Here is a 21,674-nt window from a genome sequence, read left to right on the forward strand (position 1 = left end):
TCTTTGAGCTCTAAAAAGTCTTTTACATAAACAAGTTATTTGCATAAGTATTTTATTAGAGATATATACGCCTATGAGTACTATAATCTTAATGACCATATTTCTATTTATTTCATTAATGGTAAATGTAATTTTCACAATAGTTAGACTAATCAAGAGAATATCTCCAAATAACTAGAACTAACCCCATACTCAAAGAAGGGAAACATTTAGGAATTGATTTGCTATATTTTACTCCATAATCTTCTGATATTCAAAAGACTTGGGACTTTCCTGGTGGTGCAGTGGTTAAGAATCCACCTGCCAATGCAGGGGACACAGGTTCAAGCCCTGGTCCGGGAAGATCCCACATGCCGCAGAGCAACTAAGCCCATGCGCCACAACTACTGAGCCTGCACTCTAGAGCCCACGAGCCACAACTTACTGAAGCCCGCACACCTATAGCCCGTGCTCTGCAACAAGAGAAGCCACTGCAATGAGAGGCCCGCGCACTGCAATGAAGAGTAGCCCCCACTCGCCACAACTAGAGAAAGTCCATGCACAGCAACGAAGACCCAACATAGCCATTAATTAATTAATTAAAAAGGAAAAGAAAATGCGAAGCACTTTATGTGACATCTCCAGAAAAACAGATTTTTCACAGAAATTCACTAGCAATTACTGAGTATCTACTATTATGTCAGGACCTGTACTGGGCATAGGTAGTCAGTGAAACACAGGATTCTTGCATATAGTTGCTATATTTTTGCACTATTCCCTGGTAGTTCCAGATTCAACACAACAGTACAAATCTTAGTGTAGTTCTAAGCATATAGTAAGTGCTTAATATATACTTACTTAACTGATATTAAAATACCAAGATTCTCTTAAGACTAATAATTTTAGGTGATCCTACTATTTACCCACCTGCCCTTATACTCTGGGGTTAGCAGACAGCAATACATACCAAAGCAAAAAATAAGGATTTCCATATTCTTGATGAAGATACACAGGAGGAATGGAGGGAGAACATGCTTTTATGTTATTAACAATAGAATACATTTTTCTATCAACTGGCAACATATAAGAATAATAAACAATACATGTTAAAGGAGTAACTAAATTTAGCATGTTGACTTTTGAAATCAGAAAATGTTTAAACTGCCAAAGTACCCTATAGTAAGTATTAACTGAACTCTATGATAATAATCGTTAATTTATATTCATTATTTTTTTATATTACCTGAGCCAGAAAGAACTTTCTTCATATTTATTCTGCTTGTAGGTTTCTATTCCAAAGCTATAACAGAGAATATGAAGATATCCGCTCTACAATATTAAAAAAAAAAAAAACAAGATACGTCAGATTCATGATTCTCTTAACGTTAAAAAAATCTATAGCATTTCAGAGTCTTTAAGACATACTTAGTGTTCTGTACATCAAAATAACCCACTCATCCTTATCAAAACCTCTCAATTTATATAAAGAGGAACTAAAAAATACTCAGGGTGTGGCATTAGTTCCCTATGGAAAGGTAATACAATACATTACTAAAAGGTCCTTTGTAACAGGAAATGGGAAAACTAATCATTGCCCAGCAAAAGAGCAGGCTAAAAATGCCTCTGTAGGTTGCCAGATTCAGTAAAAGGCGTTAGAAAAGAGTATATTCAAAGAAAACAAAATCACCACTGAGGGGGGCAAAAAAATGAATGAATACCTTTCAAAATTAAGACAACTTTAAAAAACGTGAAATGTGTCCAAAGCACTATCTAGTCATAAGACTTTAGAAAGTTAATTTAATGGATCTCTTGATAACAACAAAAATTTTCTTTACATAAATTACCACTGAGATGAAGGTAGGAACAAGTATGTGAATGATGCCATAGGAAAATACTCTTACAGATTAATCAGCATCTCAGTCGCTGTGTGAATGTCATATCATACAGAATTTTCATTCATCAAAATACTGGGAAATGGCATAAAAGAAAAAAAACTTAATTCTAATAATTTACCCAAATATCCCATCATTATTTATAGAAACCATCTATCCAGAAACTGATTATATCCATATAAAGGAGTCCTTTATAAGTTTAACCTGAGTAAGACTACAGAAGCAGATCCTCAATTAAGAATCCAAGATCTGAGGGAAGTTATTCATAAGTAATGTGTAAAGAGCTGTCTTGCTTCAAAAAAGTTTCCCTTTGAATTACAGTACAGTACATTCAGAAAGCAGAAGTTCAATATGCATGCCTGAGCACATCAGACCTACTGCATATTTGAATCTAAAATAAAGAACAGTCTTGGTAATGTGGGTCTGGCAAGAATCCAGAAGTATTTAAATGCATTCTCGACATTTCAGCAGAAAAATTTCAGCAGAAAAAGCTTAACTCATTACATGCCCCAGATCCCATAGGTTCACACAGGGCTACACCAGTTATGTAGCTATACTGGAATAATGCAGCTTATACCCACTTGCTGTAGAGAGGCTTGCAACTAACTTACACAGAGAAAAATGGAAAGTAAAACTTTTGATGAACATTTAAATGTAGAGTCTTTATTCAATTTCCTCAGTGTTTTTTTTCCTTCCCTCACAATCCCTTCAAGTGTACTTACATTATATACTACTTCCTAAGGGAGAAAAGAATACAAAACAATAAACTTATAAGACCAAAGCTACAAAATACTAAGATATCTTTCAAGAGACCTGCACAATATTTTCAATGTAATGACCGAAAAAAAATCTTTTAACTACCAGTACTGCTCCATTCACTCATTCATTTATATATTCAATGATTAATATTTACTAAGCATGTCTTATCTATTAGGTACTATTTTAGGCCTTAGAGACATATAAGTGAACAAAGCAGACAAAAATCTCTGTCCTCATGAAATATTTCTAATGGGGTATTTAGTACTAAGATTTATACAAATATCTCTTTAAAAAATACGTTCCTGGCCTTCCATGGAGTGGTAACATCTCGTTTTGCAAGTAATACACAGTGGCAAAAAAACACAAAGAAAGTAGATCTGTAAGTCTGTTGTATATTGGTCATATAGAAACGGACATATGGGACCAGAACTCATGGAATCTCTAGAAACTCCAGCCACTGCTACATCTACTGGCCCAGAAATAAAAGATCCAACCGAATACCTAATTTACAATGCCACGATGAGACTATATAGATGATTTTTAAAACTCAGTTAGATACTGCAGCTGAAAATGAGTTTGATCACTAACTTCTGAGTTCAGTATGAGGCTTCTTAAAAATATATTTATTTATTTACTAGGCTGTGCTGGGTCTTAGCTACAGCACGCGGGATCTTCGTTGAGGTGTGCAGGACCTTTAGTTACGGCATGTGGGATCTTTTAGTTGCGGCATGCGGCTCTTAGTTGTGGCATGAGGTATCTATTGATAGTTCCCTGACCAGGGATTGAACCCGTGCCCGCTGCATTGGGAGCACGGAACCTTAACCACTGGACCACCAGGGAAGTCCCCTTTTTATTTTTAATTAACTAGATAATTTCATTTTCTGTGAATTACTTTATAAATTAGGTTCTTAAAATTCAGAAAAAGCAAACCTATTATTTTTTTAGTTCCAAGTTATTTTTCTTTGTGATTTTGCTGTCTTTTAAACATTTATAGATCATGTATTTTTACATTTTGTTCAATTATAATTGTGTAACAATAACTGAATGATAATTGCCTGCCTTTCTTCCTTAATGGCTTTAAGACGTTTACCTTCCAATCCTCCCTTACTCAGCTTTCTCTAATCCTCAGATGTCTCAGTAATAATAAACAACAGGTCATTCGTTATTTCTCCTGGTGCTCTAAGATACAATTTTCCAAACACTTTATTTCTCTGCCTCTAAACAATACAGCATTACCTTCTGCCATCATGTCAACACCTTAAGTAATTCCTAATCTAGTTTTGGGATACAGGAAGGATGTCTCAGAAATAAGAGAGTTGGCTTAATTCATTAATTCTTTTTAAGTGAATAACACTACAGTTAGCTCCTCTCCAACCTTTATCCGATCATTTCCTCTCATTATAAGATTTCTTGCCCTGGATTTTCAGGTCTTGTCTAAACCTTAAGCCCATCAAAAGCACACTAAATAATTTCATTGACCTTTAGAATGAAAATCATGAGTTTTCTAACAGTATAGTTTTATCAATCACCTTCTAAACAATATACAAACTCTCAACTCTGAACTTCAAGGTCCTTTACTGGTAGCCCCATCCTAACGAAGGCATAGTTAATAATTACTTTTCTGTTACATATCCTTGATCCTCTAATTCAGTCCTTTCCCCTCTCTTTACATTTGCTTTTCCCTTTATCATCTCTAACTCTGTGCAAGATACCAAACGTTTTCTTTCCCTAAACACCAGCTATGAGTCTCCTTTCATATCTTTCAATATGCAATTCAATGTCCATTTACTCTACAAAGCATATTAAAGAAAGGTGTCCGTCCTCTAGTAATTTATAATGTGAAATAGATAGCAACAGAGCTAGAGACAAAAGAAAGAGATGGTAAAAACATGCAAATGCAAACAATCCAAGAAACTTTACAGATGAAATTATTAGAATTAATAAAAGAGTTCAGAGAAGTTGCTGGATATTAAATAAACATTTAAAAGCAACTGCTTTGAAATGCAACCAATGACAAATAAAAATGTAAACTCTAAGATATCACTTATGACAGCAAGTTGACTGAAATATCTTCATACAGAAAATTACAAAACTATGTTGAAATACATTAAAGACGACTATATAAATTAGGACATATCACATTCATTGATAAGAAGACTCAACATTATAAAGACAGTGATACCCTCCAAATTAATTATAAATCAAATGCCATTTCAATCAAAATTTCAATAGTTTTTCACCAAACTTGACAAGGTGACTCTATAAGGAATATAGAAGAGTAAAAGGCCCAGAACAGCTAAAACAACATTGAAGAAGAATAAAGTAAAAGGACTTATGCTATCAAGACTATACTGAGTTAAATAATGCCCTCCTCCCAAAATTCATGTCCATCTGGAACCAGTGAACTTTACCTTATTTGGAAATAGGGTCTTTGCAGTATAATCAAGGTGAGGTAATACTGGATTAGGGTGCATCCTAAATCCATCATGACTGTCCTTACAAAAACAGAACTCAAAAATAATATAGATAAAATGTAATTCTAAAAATGTTCATCTAACCCACAGGAAGGTGGGAAAAAGTAGACAGGAAACAAAAAGCAGAGAAAACAAACAAAAAAGCCAGCATCACATTCCTGTTAAAGATGTCAGACTGAGCACACACAACTACCTCTGCTGTCTCCTAACACCCCAGTAAAATGATAGTAAAAGAAGAAAAGTTTTTAATTGTGGTAAAAAGCATGTAACGAAATGTACCATCTTAACCATTTTTAAGTGTAGAATTTAGTAGTGTTAACTATATTCATATTGTTGTGCAAGAGATCTCCAGAACTTTTTCATCTTGTAAAACTGAAACTCTTTACCCATTGAACAATAACCCTTCATTTGCCCCTCCCTAAACCACTGGCAATCACCATTCTACTTTGTTTCTGTGAGTTTGACTACTTTAAATACCTCATATAGCTTACCATTCCCCCTCCCCATATCCTCAAATCCATTCTCTAGTAGGTCTGTGTCTTTATTCCTGTCTTACCCCTAAGCTGTGACAAAGCGAGAGAGAGGCATGGACATATATACACTACCAAACATAAGGTAGATAGCTAGTGGGAAGCAGCTGCATAGCACAGCTTTCAACAAACTTGAAAGTAAGATCAATAGAAATTATTCAGTTTGAGGAGCAGAAAGAAAAAGGAATGAAGAACAATGAACAGAGCCTGAGACCCATGAGACAACAACAATGTATGTAAAATCAGAGTCCCTGAAGGAGAGAAGACAGAGAAAAAAGCAGAAAGAATACTCAAAGCAATATTGGCCCAAAACTTCCACATTTGATAAAAAGATACAAATCTGCAAGTCCAAGAAGCTAAACAAATTTTAAATAGAATAAACACAAAGATATCCAGGACTTCCCTGGTGGCTCAGTGGTTAAGAATCCACCTGCTAGGGCTTCCCTGATGGCGCAGTGGTTGAGAGTCCACCGGCCGATGCAGGGGACGCAGGTTCGTGCTCCAGTCCAGGAGGATCCCACATGCCGCAGAGCGGCTGGGCCTGTGAGCCATGGCCACTGAACCTGCGCATCCGGAGCCTGTGCTCCGCAACGGGAAGGGCCACAACAGTGAGAGGCCCATGTACCGCAAAAAAAAAAAAGAGAAAGAATCTGCCTGCCAATGCAGGGGACTCGGGTTCAAGCCCTGGTCCGGGAAGATCCCACATGCCGCAGAGCAACTAAGCCCATGCGTCACAACTACTGAGCCTGTGCTCTAGAGCCTGCAAGCCACAACTACTGAGCCCACGTGCCACAACTACTGAAGCCCTTGCGCCTAGAGCCCGTGTTCTACAACAAGAGAAGCCACCACAATGAGAAGCCCACGCACCACAATGAAGAGTAGCCCCTGCTCGCCGCAACTAGAGAAAGCCCACACGCAGCCATGAAGACCCAACGCAGCCAAAATTAAATAAATAAATTTATTAAAAACAAACAACAAAAAAAGATATCCACACTGAGACACATTATAATCAAACCATCAGAAGACAAAGAATCTTGAAGGCAACAAGCAAGATGCACTTAGTCATGTACAAGGGATCCTCAAACTTCAGCTGATTTCCCATACAAGCCAGAACGCAGTGAAATGACATATTTAAAGTGATGAAAAAACAACTTTCAACCAAAATTTCTCTATGTGGCAAAACTATCCTTTCAGAAATGAAGGAGAAATTAAGACATTCTCATATACACAAAAGTTGAGAGTTTGTCTCTAGTAGACCTGTTCTACAATGCTAAATAGAATTTTTCAGGCTGAAATAAAAGCATGCTAGGTAGTAATGCAAATAAATACAAATAAGGGTAAAGGTAACTAGGTAAATATAAAAGTCAGAGTTATTGCATTTTTGGTTCATAACTCCTCTTTTTTTTTTTCTATACGATTTAAAGGAAAAATACACTTAAAAATAAGCATAGGGCTTCCCTGGTGGCTCAGCGGTTGAGAGTCCGCCTGCCGATGCAGGGGACACGGGTTCGTGCCCCGGTCCGGGAAGATTCCCACATGCCGCGGAGCAGCTGGGCCCATGAGCCATGGCCGCTGAGCCTGTGCGTCTGGAGCCTGTGCTCCACAACGGGAGAGGCCACAACAGTGAGAGACCCACATACCGCAAAAAAAAAAAAGTATAAGTCTATGCTAATGGGCACATAATATACAAATATGTAATTTGTAAATGGAGATGTATAGCAGCAGACTTTTTGTATAATGTTGAAGCTAATAGGTATTGATTCAAACTGGATTCTTACAAGTTTATGACGTTAATTATATTTTTCAGAATAACCAATAAGAAAGTAACTGAAACATATGGTGAAAAAGGTATGAGAAGGAAATCAAAATGGAATACTAGATAAAAGCAATTAAACAAAAAAGAAGGTAGTAGTGGAGGGAATGAGGAAGAAAAAGATATAAGACACATATATAGATATATAGAAAACAAACAGGAAAATGGCAGAAGACCTTTCTTATCAGTAATTACATGTAATTTAACTCTCCAATTAAAAGGCAGAGATTGGCAGATTGGCTAAATTTTTTTTTTAAAACACATCATGATCAAACTATATGCTGGTTACAAAATCTCAGTTTACATCCAAAGACAAAAATAGATTGAAAGTGAAAACATGAAAAAAAGATATTCTAAGCAAATAGGAACCAAAAGAGAGCTGAGTGCCTATACTAATATCAGACAAAATAGACTTTAAGTCAAAAATTGTTACAAAAGACAAAGAACATTACATATTGAAAAAAGGGTAAATTTATCAAGAAAATATAACAATTATAAACATATATACACCTAACAACAGACCCCTAAAATATATGCAGCTAAAACTGACACAAGTGAAAGGACAAACAGTTCTACAATTACAGTTGGAGATATCAACACCTCACTTTCAATCATGTACAAAGCCAGACAAAAGATCAAAAAGGAAATAGAAGACTTGAACAATACTATAAACCACCTAGACTTAATAAACATATACAGAACACTCAACCCCAAACCAGCACAATACTCATTCTCCTCAGGTACACATGGAACATTCTCCAGGACAGACCATATGTTATGCCACAAGTCTCAATAAATTTTACAACACTGAAATCATACAAAGCATCTTTTCCTACCACAATGGAATAAAACTTGAAAACTGGAAAATTCAAAAATATGTGTAAATTAAACAACAAACTCTTAAACAACCAATGGGTCAAAGAAGAAATCACAAACGAAATTAGAAAATATGTAGAGATGAATGCAAATAAAAACACAACATACTAAAACTTACGGGATTCAGCAAAGGCAATGCTCAGAAGGAAATTTATAGCTATATACACCTACATTAAAAAAACAGATCTTACAAAACTATAATTCAAAAAAGATACATAAACCCCTATGTTCACAGCACTATTCACAATAGCCAAGAGATGGAAGCAACCTAAATGTCCATCAAAAGATGAATGGATAAAGAAGATGTGGTGTATATATAAAGGAATATTAATTACTCAGCCACAAAAAATAATGAAATAATTCCATTTGCAAAAACATGGATGGACCTAGAGATTATCATACTAAGTGAAGTCAGAAAGAGAAAGACAAACACCATATGATATCACTTATATGCAGAATCTAAAATACAACACAAGTGAACTTATCTATGAAACAGAAACAGACTCACAGACATAGAGAACAGACTTGTGGTTGTCAAGGGGGAGGGGGTTGGGGGAGGGATGGATTGGGAATTTGGAATTAGGAGATGCAAACTAGTATATATAGAATGGATAAACAACAGTCCTACTGTATAGCACAGGGAACTATATTCAGTATCCTGTGATAAACCATAATGGAAAAGAATATGAAAAAGAATTATGTATAACTGAGTCACTTTGCTGTACAGCAGAAATTAACACAACACTGTAAATCAACTATACTTCAATAAAATAAATTTTAAAAATAAAGATCTCAAATCAACACGTAGGAAAAGAAGAGCAAACTAAACCAAAAGCTAGCAGAAGGAAGAAAATAATAAAAAAATGGAGATAAATAAAACAGAGAAAAGAAAATCAATAGAATTAATCAAACCAAAAGTTTGTTATTTGGAAGATCAATAAAACTGACAAACCTTTAGCTAGACTAACAAAAAAAGAAGTTTCTAAAAAGAATTACTAAAATCATAAATGAAAGTGGGAATATTTCTATGGACCTTACAGAAATAAAAAGGATTATAAGAAATTACCATGAACATAGTATGCCAAGAAGTAAGATAACCTAGATGGACAACTCCTAGAAACATATAAACTACCAAAACTGATTCAAGAAGAAACAGAAAATCTGAACAGATTTATAACAAGAGATTGAATCAGGAATCAAAAAACTCCTCTGAAAAAAGTCCAGGACCAAATGGATTCCCTGGTGAATTTTATCCATCAATTAAAGAAGATTTGACACCAATCTTTCTAAAACTCTTCCAAAAAAATACAATATGAGGGAACCCTTCCTAACTCATGCCATGAAGCCAACATTGCCCTAATCCCAAAGCCACATAAAGATATCACAAAATAAGGAAACTACAATGTCCTTTATGAATACAGATGCAAAATCTTCAACAAAATACAGTAAGTCCCCTACATACAAACGAGTTCCATTCCGACAGCGTATTCATAAGTCTAATTTGTTCGTAAGTCCAACAAAGTTAGCCAAGTAACACAATCGGATATATAGTACTCTACTGTAATAGGTTTATAGTACTTTTTACACAAATAATGCATAAAAAACATACACAAAGAAATTTTTAATCTTACAGTACAGTACCTTGAAAAGTAGAGTAGTACAACAGCTGGCATACAGGGGTTGGCACTGAGTGAAGTGAACAGGAGAGGAGGCGGGAGATGGTAGAGCTGAAGGATCATCAGCAATAGGTGACGGAGGGCAAGCTGCAATTTCACTCATGCCTGATGCTGGTGGCACAGGTTCTGGTTCCTTGCTGGATTCAATTCTATCTACTCTCTTGAAAAAACGGTCCAGTGATGTCTGGGTAGTAGCTTTTTTTTTCTCGTCATAGGTGACACCATACCACTGGATTGCTTTCTGAACGGCTGCTACAACCTTCGCGCACTGTTCTACGTTTGGTCCTATGCCTCAAAAACTAACAGTGCCTCCTCAAATAAAGAAAATCCGCTGCCATTTCCTGCATCGTGAATCTCTTCAGTACTTCAGTTACTTCTTCCTCTTGTCTCTCTTCGTCCTTTCTCTGGGTCTCCAATTCCATCAGGTCTTCATTAGTAAGCTCCTCGTGTTGCACAGCAAGGAGTTCAGTGCAGTCGTCCTCTTGCACATCTAGCTCCAGCTTCTCGCTGAGGGTCACTAAGTTGCTGAAGACCTCTTTGGACTCCTCATCTACCTTCTCAAATCCACAAAAATCGTGAACAAACTGCAGCCAAAGGTTCTTCCAAACCCCATTCATGGTGACAGCCGTAACCTCACAAAAAGCAAAGTCAATGTTTTTTATGGCCTTGTAGATATTATCATCCTTCCGAAATTGCTGCAAAGTTGTTCCTGATTCGTCACTAACCTTTACTGTCTGATGAAAAGTGTGACGTAAATAACATTTCTTGAAAGTCGCTATAAATCCCTGGTCCATAGGCTGGATGAGCAATGTATTCAGTAGTATTTGGTGGCAGATGCACTACTCTGACGTTGGGATGAAAGTCGTCCATGAATGGGGGATGGCCTGGAGCACTGTCGAGCAGCAAAAGAATGTTGAATGGGATGTCCTTCTCCAAGCAATATTTCTCTACCTCCAGGATAAAGTGGTGGAAAAACCAGTCCTGGAAAATGGCCTGTGTAATCAGGCTTTGGGGTTACTCTTCCACACAACAGGAAGAGAGCCCTTGGCTATGCTTTTAAGGGCTCTTGGGTTCTCTGAATGATAAACTAAGGGAGGCTTCAGCTTCAGATTGCCAGAAGCATTGCCAACAAACAACAGAGTTAGCCTATTTTGCTGCTTTATAGCTGGGCATCAACTTTTCTTTCTTACTGATGTAACTTTGGTCTGGCATCCTCTTCCAGTACAGTCCTATCTCATCCACATTAAAAACCTGCTCAGGTAAATATGTGCCTTCATCAATAATTTCTCAAAGCGTTTCAGGAAATTCCCAGGCAGCTACCATATCTGCACTCGCTGCCTCACCAGGCAGCTACCATATCTGCACTCGCTGCCTCACCACTTACTTTTACGTTGTGAAGGCTGGCTCTAGCCTTGAACCGATGAAACCACCCATGGCTGGCATTAAAAGATGCTCCCTCTGATTCTTCGCCATGTTTCTTTCTCAAGTCTTTTAGGTTTCTCTTGAAGGCTTTTAGCTTTCTCTTGAATCAGCATTAAACTGAGGAGGACTCGACGCTGATGCTGATGCTGATCCTGCATCCACACACTGAGAAGTTTCTCCATCTCCTCCATCACTTTTCCACACTTCTTCGATATTATTGTCGACATCATTGGCACAGCAGACCTCACATGTTCCATGATCTTGTCCTTGTTCTCTAGAATCGTGCCGATGGTTGAATGACTCATGTTATAATAACGAGCAACGTCTACCATCTTTTCGCCTTGCTCCACTCTCTCAATTATTTTCACTTTTGTTTCCATCATTATCGCTTGGCGCTTCTTAGCAGTACCAGCTACATCACCGCTGCTTTTACGTTTGCTTCCAGACATCCTGGGCTTGAAATAAAGTTACTGTACTACTATGCTCTATACAGTAATGTACATTAAAACACAAAAAAGCACAACCACTTGTAGAGGACGCATGCACAGACAATGTACACCAGACACGTGAACTAACTTACATGACTGGACATGCAAACACACGTTCGCATCTTTGAAAGTTCTAAACTTGAAGGTTCGTATGTAGGGGACTTACTGTACTAGCTAATAGAATCCTGGAATACACAAAAAGGATTAATTTATACATCATGTCCAAGTGGAATTTATCCCAGGAATACAAAGGTGGTCCAACATAAGAAAATAAATCAATGTACCACACCACATTAATAGGATGAAAGAAAAAAAAAAAGCACATGATAGCTCAACTGACACGGAAAAATGCATTTAACAATAACCCGACACTCTTCCATGAAAAACAACTCTAAACAAACTAGAAATAAAAGAGAACTTCAAAAAAAAAAGAGAACTTCATCCATCTAATAAAGGGCATTTGTGAAAAAGCCTCAGCTAACATAATACTCAATGATAAAAGACCGAAAACTTTCCCCTTAAGATGAAGAACGAGGATGCCTGCCTTCACCACTTCATTCAACATTGTACTGGAAGTTCTAACTGGAGGAATTAGACAAGGAAAACAAATAAAAGGCCTCCAGATTAGAAAGGAAGAAGTAAAATTATCTCTTATTCACATATGACATGATCTCAAATGTAGAAAATACTGAGGAATACACACAAGCTAAGTGCACACACACACACATTCTTACTAGAATAAGTGAATTTAGCACAGTTGCAGGATACAAAATCAACACACAAAAATCAGTTATATTTCTATATGTTAGTAACGAACAACTTGAAAAGGAAAGTAAGAAAACAATTCCATTTACGACACCATCAAAGAGATTAAAATACTTAGGAATAAATTTAATCAAGAAGGTACGAGACTTGTACACTGAAAACTATAAAATATTGCTGAAAGAAACTAAACAAAACATAAATAAATGTGAGGACATCCCATGTTCCTGGAATGGGAAAATTAACATTGTTAAGATGGCAATACTCCCCAAAGTGATCTACAGATTCAATGGAATCCCTATCGAAATCCCAATAACCTTTTTTTGCAAAAATAGAAAAGCCAATCCTCTAACTGAGATGGAATTGCAATGAACCCTGAATAGTCAAAATAATCTTGAAAAAGAAAAACAATTTGGAAGTCTCAAACATCTGTTTTTCAGATGTACAATACAACAAAGCTACAGCAATTGAAACAATATGGTACTGTATATAACAGGGAACTCTACTCAGTATTCTGTAATAACCGATATGGAAAAAGAAACTGAAAAAGAATGGATATATGTAGAGGTACAACTGAATCACTTTGCTTCACACGTAAAACTAACACTATATTGTAAATCAACTATTTCAATATAAAATAAAATTTTAAAAATAAGTAAAATAAAAAAATTTAAAACACCAGTATGGTACTGGCATAATGAAAAGACACAGAGACCAATGGAATAGAACTGAGAACACAGAAATAAACTCTGACATCTAAGGTCAATTGATTTTTGACAAAAGTGCCAAAACCAATTAAGAGAAAAATTACTCTCTTCAACAAATGATAAACTGGATTTCTACATGAATTTGGACCCCTACCTAACACCATATACAAAAATTAAGTCAAAATGAGTCAAAGATTCTTACCATTTTAACTGCTAAAACTATAAAAAAAAATCTTAGGAGAAAACACATGGGTAAACGATCATAACCTTGGATTTGGCAGTGGAATCCTAGATCTGACACCCCAAAGCACAAGCAACGGAAGAAAAAGTGAATAAGTTGGATTTCATCAAAATTTAAAACTTTTGGGGCTTCCCTGGTGGCGCAGTGGTTAAGAATCTGCCTGCCGATGCAGGGGACACGGGTTTGAGCCCTGGTCTGGGAAGATCCCACATGCCACAGAGCAGCTAAGCCCGTGCACCACAACTACTAAGCCTGCGCTCTAAAGCCCGTGCTATGCAACAAGAGAAGCCACCACAATGAGAAGCCCATGCACCGCAACGAAGAGTAGCCCCCATTCTCCGCAACTAGAGAAAGCCCACGCACAGCAACGAAGACCCAATGCAGCCAAAAATAAATAAATTAAATAAATTTTAAAAAAAGAAAAGCATTAAAAAAACTTTAAAAAATTTTAAACTTTTGTACGTGAAAGGATACTATCAAGAGAATGAATATACAACACAGAATATACAGAAAATATCTGCAAATCATACGATATATCTGACACAGGTGTAGGAGCCAAAATACTACAACTCAGTCACCAAAAGATAATCCAATTTAAAAATGGGCAAATGGTAATTCCCTGGCAGTCCAGTGGTCAGGACTCCACGCTTCCATTGCACACTTCCATTGCAGGGAGGACAGGTTTAATCTCTGTTCGGGGAACTAAGATCCTGCAAGCTATGCGGTGCAGTCAAAAATTTTTTAATTAAAAAAAAAATTTTTAATGCACAGACTTGAACACACATTCCTCCAAAGAACAGAAAATGGCCATACAAATGGTGAACATTTGTACAAGCACATGAAAAGATGTTCAACATTAAGTCATTCAACATTAAGTCATTAAGGAAATGCAAATCAAGATACCACTTCACACGCACTACGATGGCTTTAATTTTAAAAGTCGGAAAATAAGAAGCATTGGTGACGAAATGGAGAAATTGGAACCCTCATACATTGTTGATGGTAATGTAAAGTGGCATATATAGCCAATGTGGAAAACAATTTGACACTTCATCAAAAAGTTGAACACAGAATTATCATATGACCCAGCAATTCCAGTCCTAGGTATATATCTAAAAAAATTGAAAACAGGTACTCAGATACTTGTATTCAAATGTTCATAACTGCAATATTCACAATAGTCAAAAGGTGGAAACAATTCAGATGTCCATCAACCAATGATGGATAAAGAAACTGTGGTATATCCATACAATGGAGTATCATTCAGTCACAAATTAAATCCACAGAAATAGAAAGCAGATTGGTGTTTCCAACAGTATGGGATTTTACTTTGGGGGTGCTAAAAATGTTTTGTAACTAGATAGAAGTGATGGTAGCATAACATTTTAAAGGTACTAAAAGAAGAGGGGTGTGGGACAGGTAATTTTGAAACATGAATTGTAGAATTATTTTTCTCTTTAAACTATGTACATATATACACTGATAAAAAATTAAAATTATGCATAAAAAGTAGGCATAAAAAGTAAACCAGGGCTTCCCTGGTGGTGCAGTGGTTGAGAGTCCGCCTGCCAATGCAGGGGACAGGGGTTCGTGCCCCGGTCCGGGAAGATCCCACATGCCGCGGAGCAGCTGGGCCCGTGAGCCATGGCCGCTGAGCCTGCGTGTCAGGAGCCTGTGCTCCGCAACGGGAGAGGCCACAACAGTGAGAGGCCCGCATACCGCAAAAAAAAAAAAAAAAAGGAGTTAACCATATACATTTAAAAATAACAATGATAGCCTGAATTAAAAATAAACATCGATATTTGTTGGAAGCATTAATGTTCTAATGGTTACATAAAGAGCCTCACTGCAGCCAAGAACATAAACAAGTCTGACCAGGCTTTCCATATGCTATAGGTATTTAGTTAGAAAGTATATAACTCACTTAACATTTAATGGAACATGCCATTACAAAGATTCCAGTAAGTCATATTTAAGGCTCAAATGATTCTGAGTTTGTAATGAAGTTGATACCCTTAAGTGAGTTAACGCTCTCCCAGATACACGAAGCAGTGGGTGGGAAGGGTCAGAGAATGCAATCATATCCCACTAGCCACAACAGGCAGAAAACTGAATTTTACTTTCAGAGGAGTAATTCATTTGTGTGCTATAAGATTAGATTTTACTATGGAAGGAGAGACGTACACAATCTTAGACATATGTTTCAAATATTTGGCTATAAAATGGTAAGTTTAAGTAGGCAAGAGAATAAAATCACGGTAATAAAGTCCAGGCAGCCTAGACTTCACTTAAAAGCTTTGTGTCCCTACAGAATAGCAATGAAATCTAGCTGAATCTTGAATTAATTACTTCGAAGGGTTCCAGAGGCCCACTGGCCATTTTCCTTGTGTAAATGAAACTTTCATAATGAATTAGAACTCTACACTGAAAATAAATTCTAGAGCAAGCTAAGAATAGAAATGAAAGATAAAAGCAAGTCGAACACACAAATCAACTAATGAAAATAAAATTCTGATTAAAGTTTCAAACTTTGAGGAGAAATAGTTAAATAAGTAAACAACCCTGTTAAGAGATTTCTGCCATTAAAAATGCACACATAGGGCTTCCCTGGTGGCGCAGTGGTTGAGAGTCCGCCTGCCGATGCGGGGGACACGGGTTCGTGCCCCGGTCCGGGAAGATCCCACATGCCGCGGAGCGGCTGGGCCCGTGAGCCATGGCCGCTGAGCCTGCGCGTCCAGAGCCTGTGCTCCACAACGGGAGAGGCCACAACAGTGAGAGGCCCGCGAATCGCAAAAAAAAAAAAAAAAAAAAAAAAATGCACACACAGACACATACATTCTAGGATCTGGCCCAGGGCTTCTCTAAATCAAGAAGTAGGAATTTTTGTACTGAAGGGACACTTGTGAACTTGTTGTCATGCAATCATTTTACAGATGAGGACAATGATTTTCAGAGCAGTGAAGTATCTTACCACTGGCCACACTAGTAAGTAGCCCCTTCTATAATATTCTACACAGATCATGAACCTTGTTTTGAGTAATTACAAGAGTCTCAAATATCAAAGAAAGTGTCTCTATGTTCTACTTACCAAGGTAAGTAAGTATATGCAAACTTTTAAATAAATGCTTAAATTACTAGAATTTTCTAACTCTCACAAAACGAAGTTCAGTTAAACAACATATCACTATGTCCCAATTAATCCAGTTAATTTTTTCACTATGCACCTACATAAGCTATACACCAAACCAATTATTTCCAACCATTTCATTATTTCGCATGATTCTCAATGATTTTGCAACACTTCCATCAAGCTCCTAGAAGTGTTGTGTGGCATACATGTACTTTAAAATAGAAGCTAATTAAGTTTTACTTTAGAGTAGGTATTTTGGTTTTTGGTTTTTTAGAACTTCATAAAATCCTATTCTAAGGAATAGAGACATGTTGACATCAAGTCAGCCATGCCTCATACCCAGTTTCTGTGTATACTTTCTCTTCTCTGTAACATAATCACTTGACTTACAGGATTTTTGGAATTTATTTTTATAGCTCTATAATTTTCCAGAGGGAGAGAGACTCTGGCGACTGCGTGGTTTCCTTGATAAGATTCTAGCAGTATAAGAATGTATTGTTCATTCACCCAGGGGATGAGCATAGAGAGTCAGAGCCCAGTAACAGAGCATCTACATGGAGTAATTGGCCAGGCATACGGTGTTGGACCAGGGTGAGGAGGATGTACACCCAGAATAAAGATTCAGAGCATGAACAGGGAGAGTAGGGCACCCTCACACTGGAGAGGGTGGCAGAGGGGATGGGAGACTGGTTACATACAGAGGGACTGATTAAATAAGCAAATATATTAAGGCTAATAGAAGCCAGGTTCCTCATTACTGGAGAAGACAATTAGAAACATGGAAAGGAAGAACACTAAGATGAATACTTTGGTGTTGGACTAGAATTGAAGGTATCATGGTTTTCAGTAGATTAGATAGATAGATAGATAGATGATAGATAGATAGATGACAGATAAATATGGGTAGAAATGTGTGTATATATTACACATGTATATATTATATATAAATATATATGTATATAAACAAGTGTAAGTGTATATAATATGCTCAGTTCACTGAGAGGATCTGACAGCAGTGACACCCCAAAACAATAAGCACACCTAGTGCCCAGATTTTGGCTTCTGAATAACATTTTCCACCAAAAGGAACCAAGGCTCCTGAGAGAAAAAGAGTTAATTCCATGGCTTGAGCAGCAGAGTACAGGATGAGCGTGGAACATTTTAGTGAGCCAGAAAGGAAAGAAATGTTCACAAGTGATGGCAATATGTTAAAAAGACATAGAAGTCAGCTTAAAGGGGCTCCTAGTGGCCAAATCTGGGAAAATTTGAGTATCAAAATAAATGCAGTTACAGTTCTGAGTACGTAAGATGTAATAAACACATGCCACCCTTTCTCTCCCACAGAATGTTAACTATAAAACCTGAACTAACTTCATGGAGCTATTCAAAGTCTCGGAAGAGAAAAGAACAAAAAGCAGATAGGGGAAGAATACCAGAATTCAAAGCAACACCAACCTGGTAGTGAATTTACCATTCTTTTCCTCTGGTATACCCTAGTCTAAATTAATGCACAGCCGAAAACTAAGCAGTGAGCATTGTGCTTCAGACTGAGAAAGCATCTCTAGTTCTGGCTTGAGTTATTCAGAGAGAGTACAGAAATCCTGTTTTGGTTTTTATTTTTTCTTTCCTCCATTCTCTGTGACTCAGTCCCCAGGCAATTCCATGGTAGCAACAATGCAGCTAGGGGAAACCACAAGAATTGAAACTTTGAGGAGAGAAACCTTTCTCTCCGTTCAGGGAGCTTCAGTTCCAAGAGGATGGGGAAAAAACATTGCTTTTTTCCTCTCTGACTTCCCACTGGTTGGCCCCAGATGTAGTCTGACTGCAGATATGGAGAGTCACTGGCTGGAGGACTGAAAAGGGTAGCTCAAGGGAACCAGAAACTACTAAAAAGATGATGGAGAGAGGAGTCCAGAAAAGTAACACCATCATGTTGTTTATAAACAGCCTGAGCAAGCATGGATCTGATCCTGATTAGCATACCAAAGACTGTGAGAACTGAACTAAGGGACAGACATCCACTAGTACCAGACTGACCAATGAGTGTCCTGCACATGCAGGACAAATCTGAATAGCACTGCACAGGCTTTGAAAACTAAATTGATATTGGAACCACAGCCCCCAGAATTTGAAAACTGTGGCATGAATTTAACCAGGTTGATTGACAGCTAAAATAAAAACATCAACATTTCTATAAAATTTAGACAAGACCCAGAGGCTCATAACATAATATTCAAAATATCTAGACACAATAAAAAACTAATCTATGAAGACCTTAAAAATCTCAACTCACATGAAAAAAGACAATCAACAGAAGTTGACAATGAGATGACACAGAATTTGGAATTACCAAGTAAGAACTTTAAAGCAGCCATTATAAAACTGTTTGAACATGCAATTATGAACACTCTCAACAGAAACAGAAAAACAGAAACTCTCATCAAATAAACAGAACAGAGATCAGCAAACTGCAAGCTGTGGGCCAACGCAGACTATGAGCAAAAATTATTTTTACATTTTGATAGATTGTTGAAAAAGAGTATGCAACATAGACTGTACATGATTCACAAAGCCTAAAAGATACCTTGTCCTTTACAGAAAGTTTGCTAACACCTGAAATAGAAGCTATAAAGAACCAAATGGGAATGTTCAAACTGGAAAATATAATAAGCAAAATTAAAAAACAAAAAACCCAAACACCTGGACTCAATAGCAGAATGGATGTGAAAAAGGAGAGAGACAGTAAACTTGAAAATAGATCAATATAAATTATCCAATCTAAAAAGCAGACAGGAAAAAAGACTGAAAAAAAAGAGAACAGAGCATCAAGTACCTATAAGATTATAATTTAAAAAACCCTAAATTCCCAACCATTGGTGTCCCAGGCACTTGGCTGATATGTACATGAAAATGTACTCAACATCACTAATCATCAGGATATTGTAGATCAAAACCACAATGAGATATTACCTCACACCTTTTAGAATGGCAATTATCAAAAAGACAAGAGATAGCAAATGCTACTGAGGATGTGGAGAAAATGGAATCCTTGTAATGCAATGTAAATTGGTAAATTGGTACAGCCACTATGGAAAACACTATGGGTTCCTCAAAAAATTGAAAACATAACTACCACGTGATCCAACCAAAGGAACTGAAATCATAATCTCAAACTGATATCTGCACTGCCACGTTCACTGCAGCATTAGTCACAATGGCTAAGACATGGAAGCAACTTAAATGTCCACTGATGGAAGAATGGATAAAATGTGGTATAGGTATACACTGGAATATCATTCAACCATAAAAAAAGAAGGAAAAACTGCCAGTTGTGACAGCACTGATGAACCTGGAGGACATTATGCTACATTAAAAAAGCAGGTGCAAAAGGACAAATATATTACATGATCTGACTTATATGAGGAATTTAAAATAGTCCAACTCATAAAAATAGAGTAAAATGGTAGCTTCCAGGGGTGGAGGAAGGAGAAAATGAGGAGATACTAGTCAAAAGGTACAAAGTTTCACTTATGCAAGATGAATAAGTCCTAGAGATCTACTTTACAGCATATTGCCTGTGGTTAACAATACTGTATTGTATACTTAAAATTTTTCTAAGAGGGTAGATCTTATATTTAAATGTTCTTATAAAAATAATAATAAATGAAGAGGGTGGTAGGAAACTTTTGGAGGTAATTAATATGTTTGTGGCACAGATTGGTGGTGATGAATTCTCAGATGTATACTTACCTCTAAACTTGTCAAACTTTATATATTAATTATGCAGTTTTTGGTTTGTCAATCACACCTCAATAAAATTGTTTAAAAAAATGAAGCTCGGCAAATCCCTAACAGGATAAGTCCAAAAAATATCATGCTCAGACACACCATAAGCAAACTGCTGAAAACTAAAGACAAAGGAATAATCATGAAAACAAATAGAAAAACAATGCAGTTCTAATAAAGGAACAATAAAACCACTATATCACAACTATAATAGGTAAAAGTAAAAGGACTGACCATACCAAGTGTTGGTAAGGATGTAAAGCAACCTGCACTCTCATATGCTGCTGGTGGGAGCATAAAATGGTTCAACCTCTTTGGAAAACACTGTACTATCTTCATAAAATGTTAAACATACATCTAACATGTGACTCAGCCATTCCACTCCTACAATACCCAAGAGAAATAAAAACATATATCCAGACAGAAACTTATACTTGAATATTTAAAGCAGTTCTACTTGCATTAGATTTAAAAACAGCTAAAAATTGGCAATAATCTGCATATACATCAACAGGTGACTGGATAACCAAATTGTGGTATATCCATATAACAGAATTTTACTCTGCAATAAAAAAGAACAAACTATTGATATGAAAAAACACATGGATAAATCTCAAACTCATTATACTGAGTGAAAGAAGCCAAATCACAAAAAGGATAGGGCTTCCCTGGTGGCGCAGTGGTTCAGAGTCCGCCTGCCGATGCAGGGGACATGGGTTCATGCCCCGGTCCGGGAGGATCCCACATGCCGCGGAGCAGCTAGGCCCGTATGCCATGGCCGCTGAGCCTGCGCGTCCAGAGCCTGTGCTCTGCAAAGGGAGAGGCCACAACAGTGAGAGGCCCACGTACCACAAAAAAAAAAAAAAAAGGATATATACTGTATGATTCCATTTACATAAAAATTCCAGAAAATGCAGACAAATTTGTAAAGACAGAAAATTAATCAGTGGTGCTTGGGTATGAAGGAGGTGGCAGGGGAGGGGGAAGAGGAGGGACAAAAGAAAACTTTTGGGGGTTATGGAAAGGCTCATAATCTTGACTGTAATGATGGTTTCATGGGTGTACACATATGCCAAAACTCATAAAACTGTACAATTTAAATGTATGTGATTTACTATACCTCAATAAACCTCTTCTGA

At 37.0% G+C, this 21,674-nt stretch overlaps 1 protein-coding gene across 1 annotated transcript in view; it reads right to left on the reverse strand.

Annotated features, from left to right (window-relative positions):
* TEX11 (testis expressed 11) overlaps positions 1-21,674 on the reverse strand; it is a 345,012-nt gene that overhangs the window by 231,970 nt on the left and 91,368 nt on the right. Inside the window, exon 9 of the mRNA XM_012535167.3 lies at positions 1,223-1,308. Coding sequence (XP_012390621.2) covers positions 1,223-1,308 — 86 coding nt within the window. The remainder of the gene's footprint in view (positions 1-1,222; positions 1,309-21,674) is intronic.

Source organism: Orcinus orca, chromosome X (genome assembly GCF_937001465.1).
Source record: "Orcinus orca chromosome X, mOrcOrc1.1, whole genome shotgun sequence".
In the NCBI taxonomy this organism is placed as follows: Eukaryota; Metazoa; Chordata; class Mammalia; order Artiodactyla; family Delphinidae; genus Orcinus; species Orcinus orca.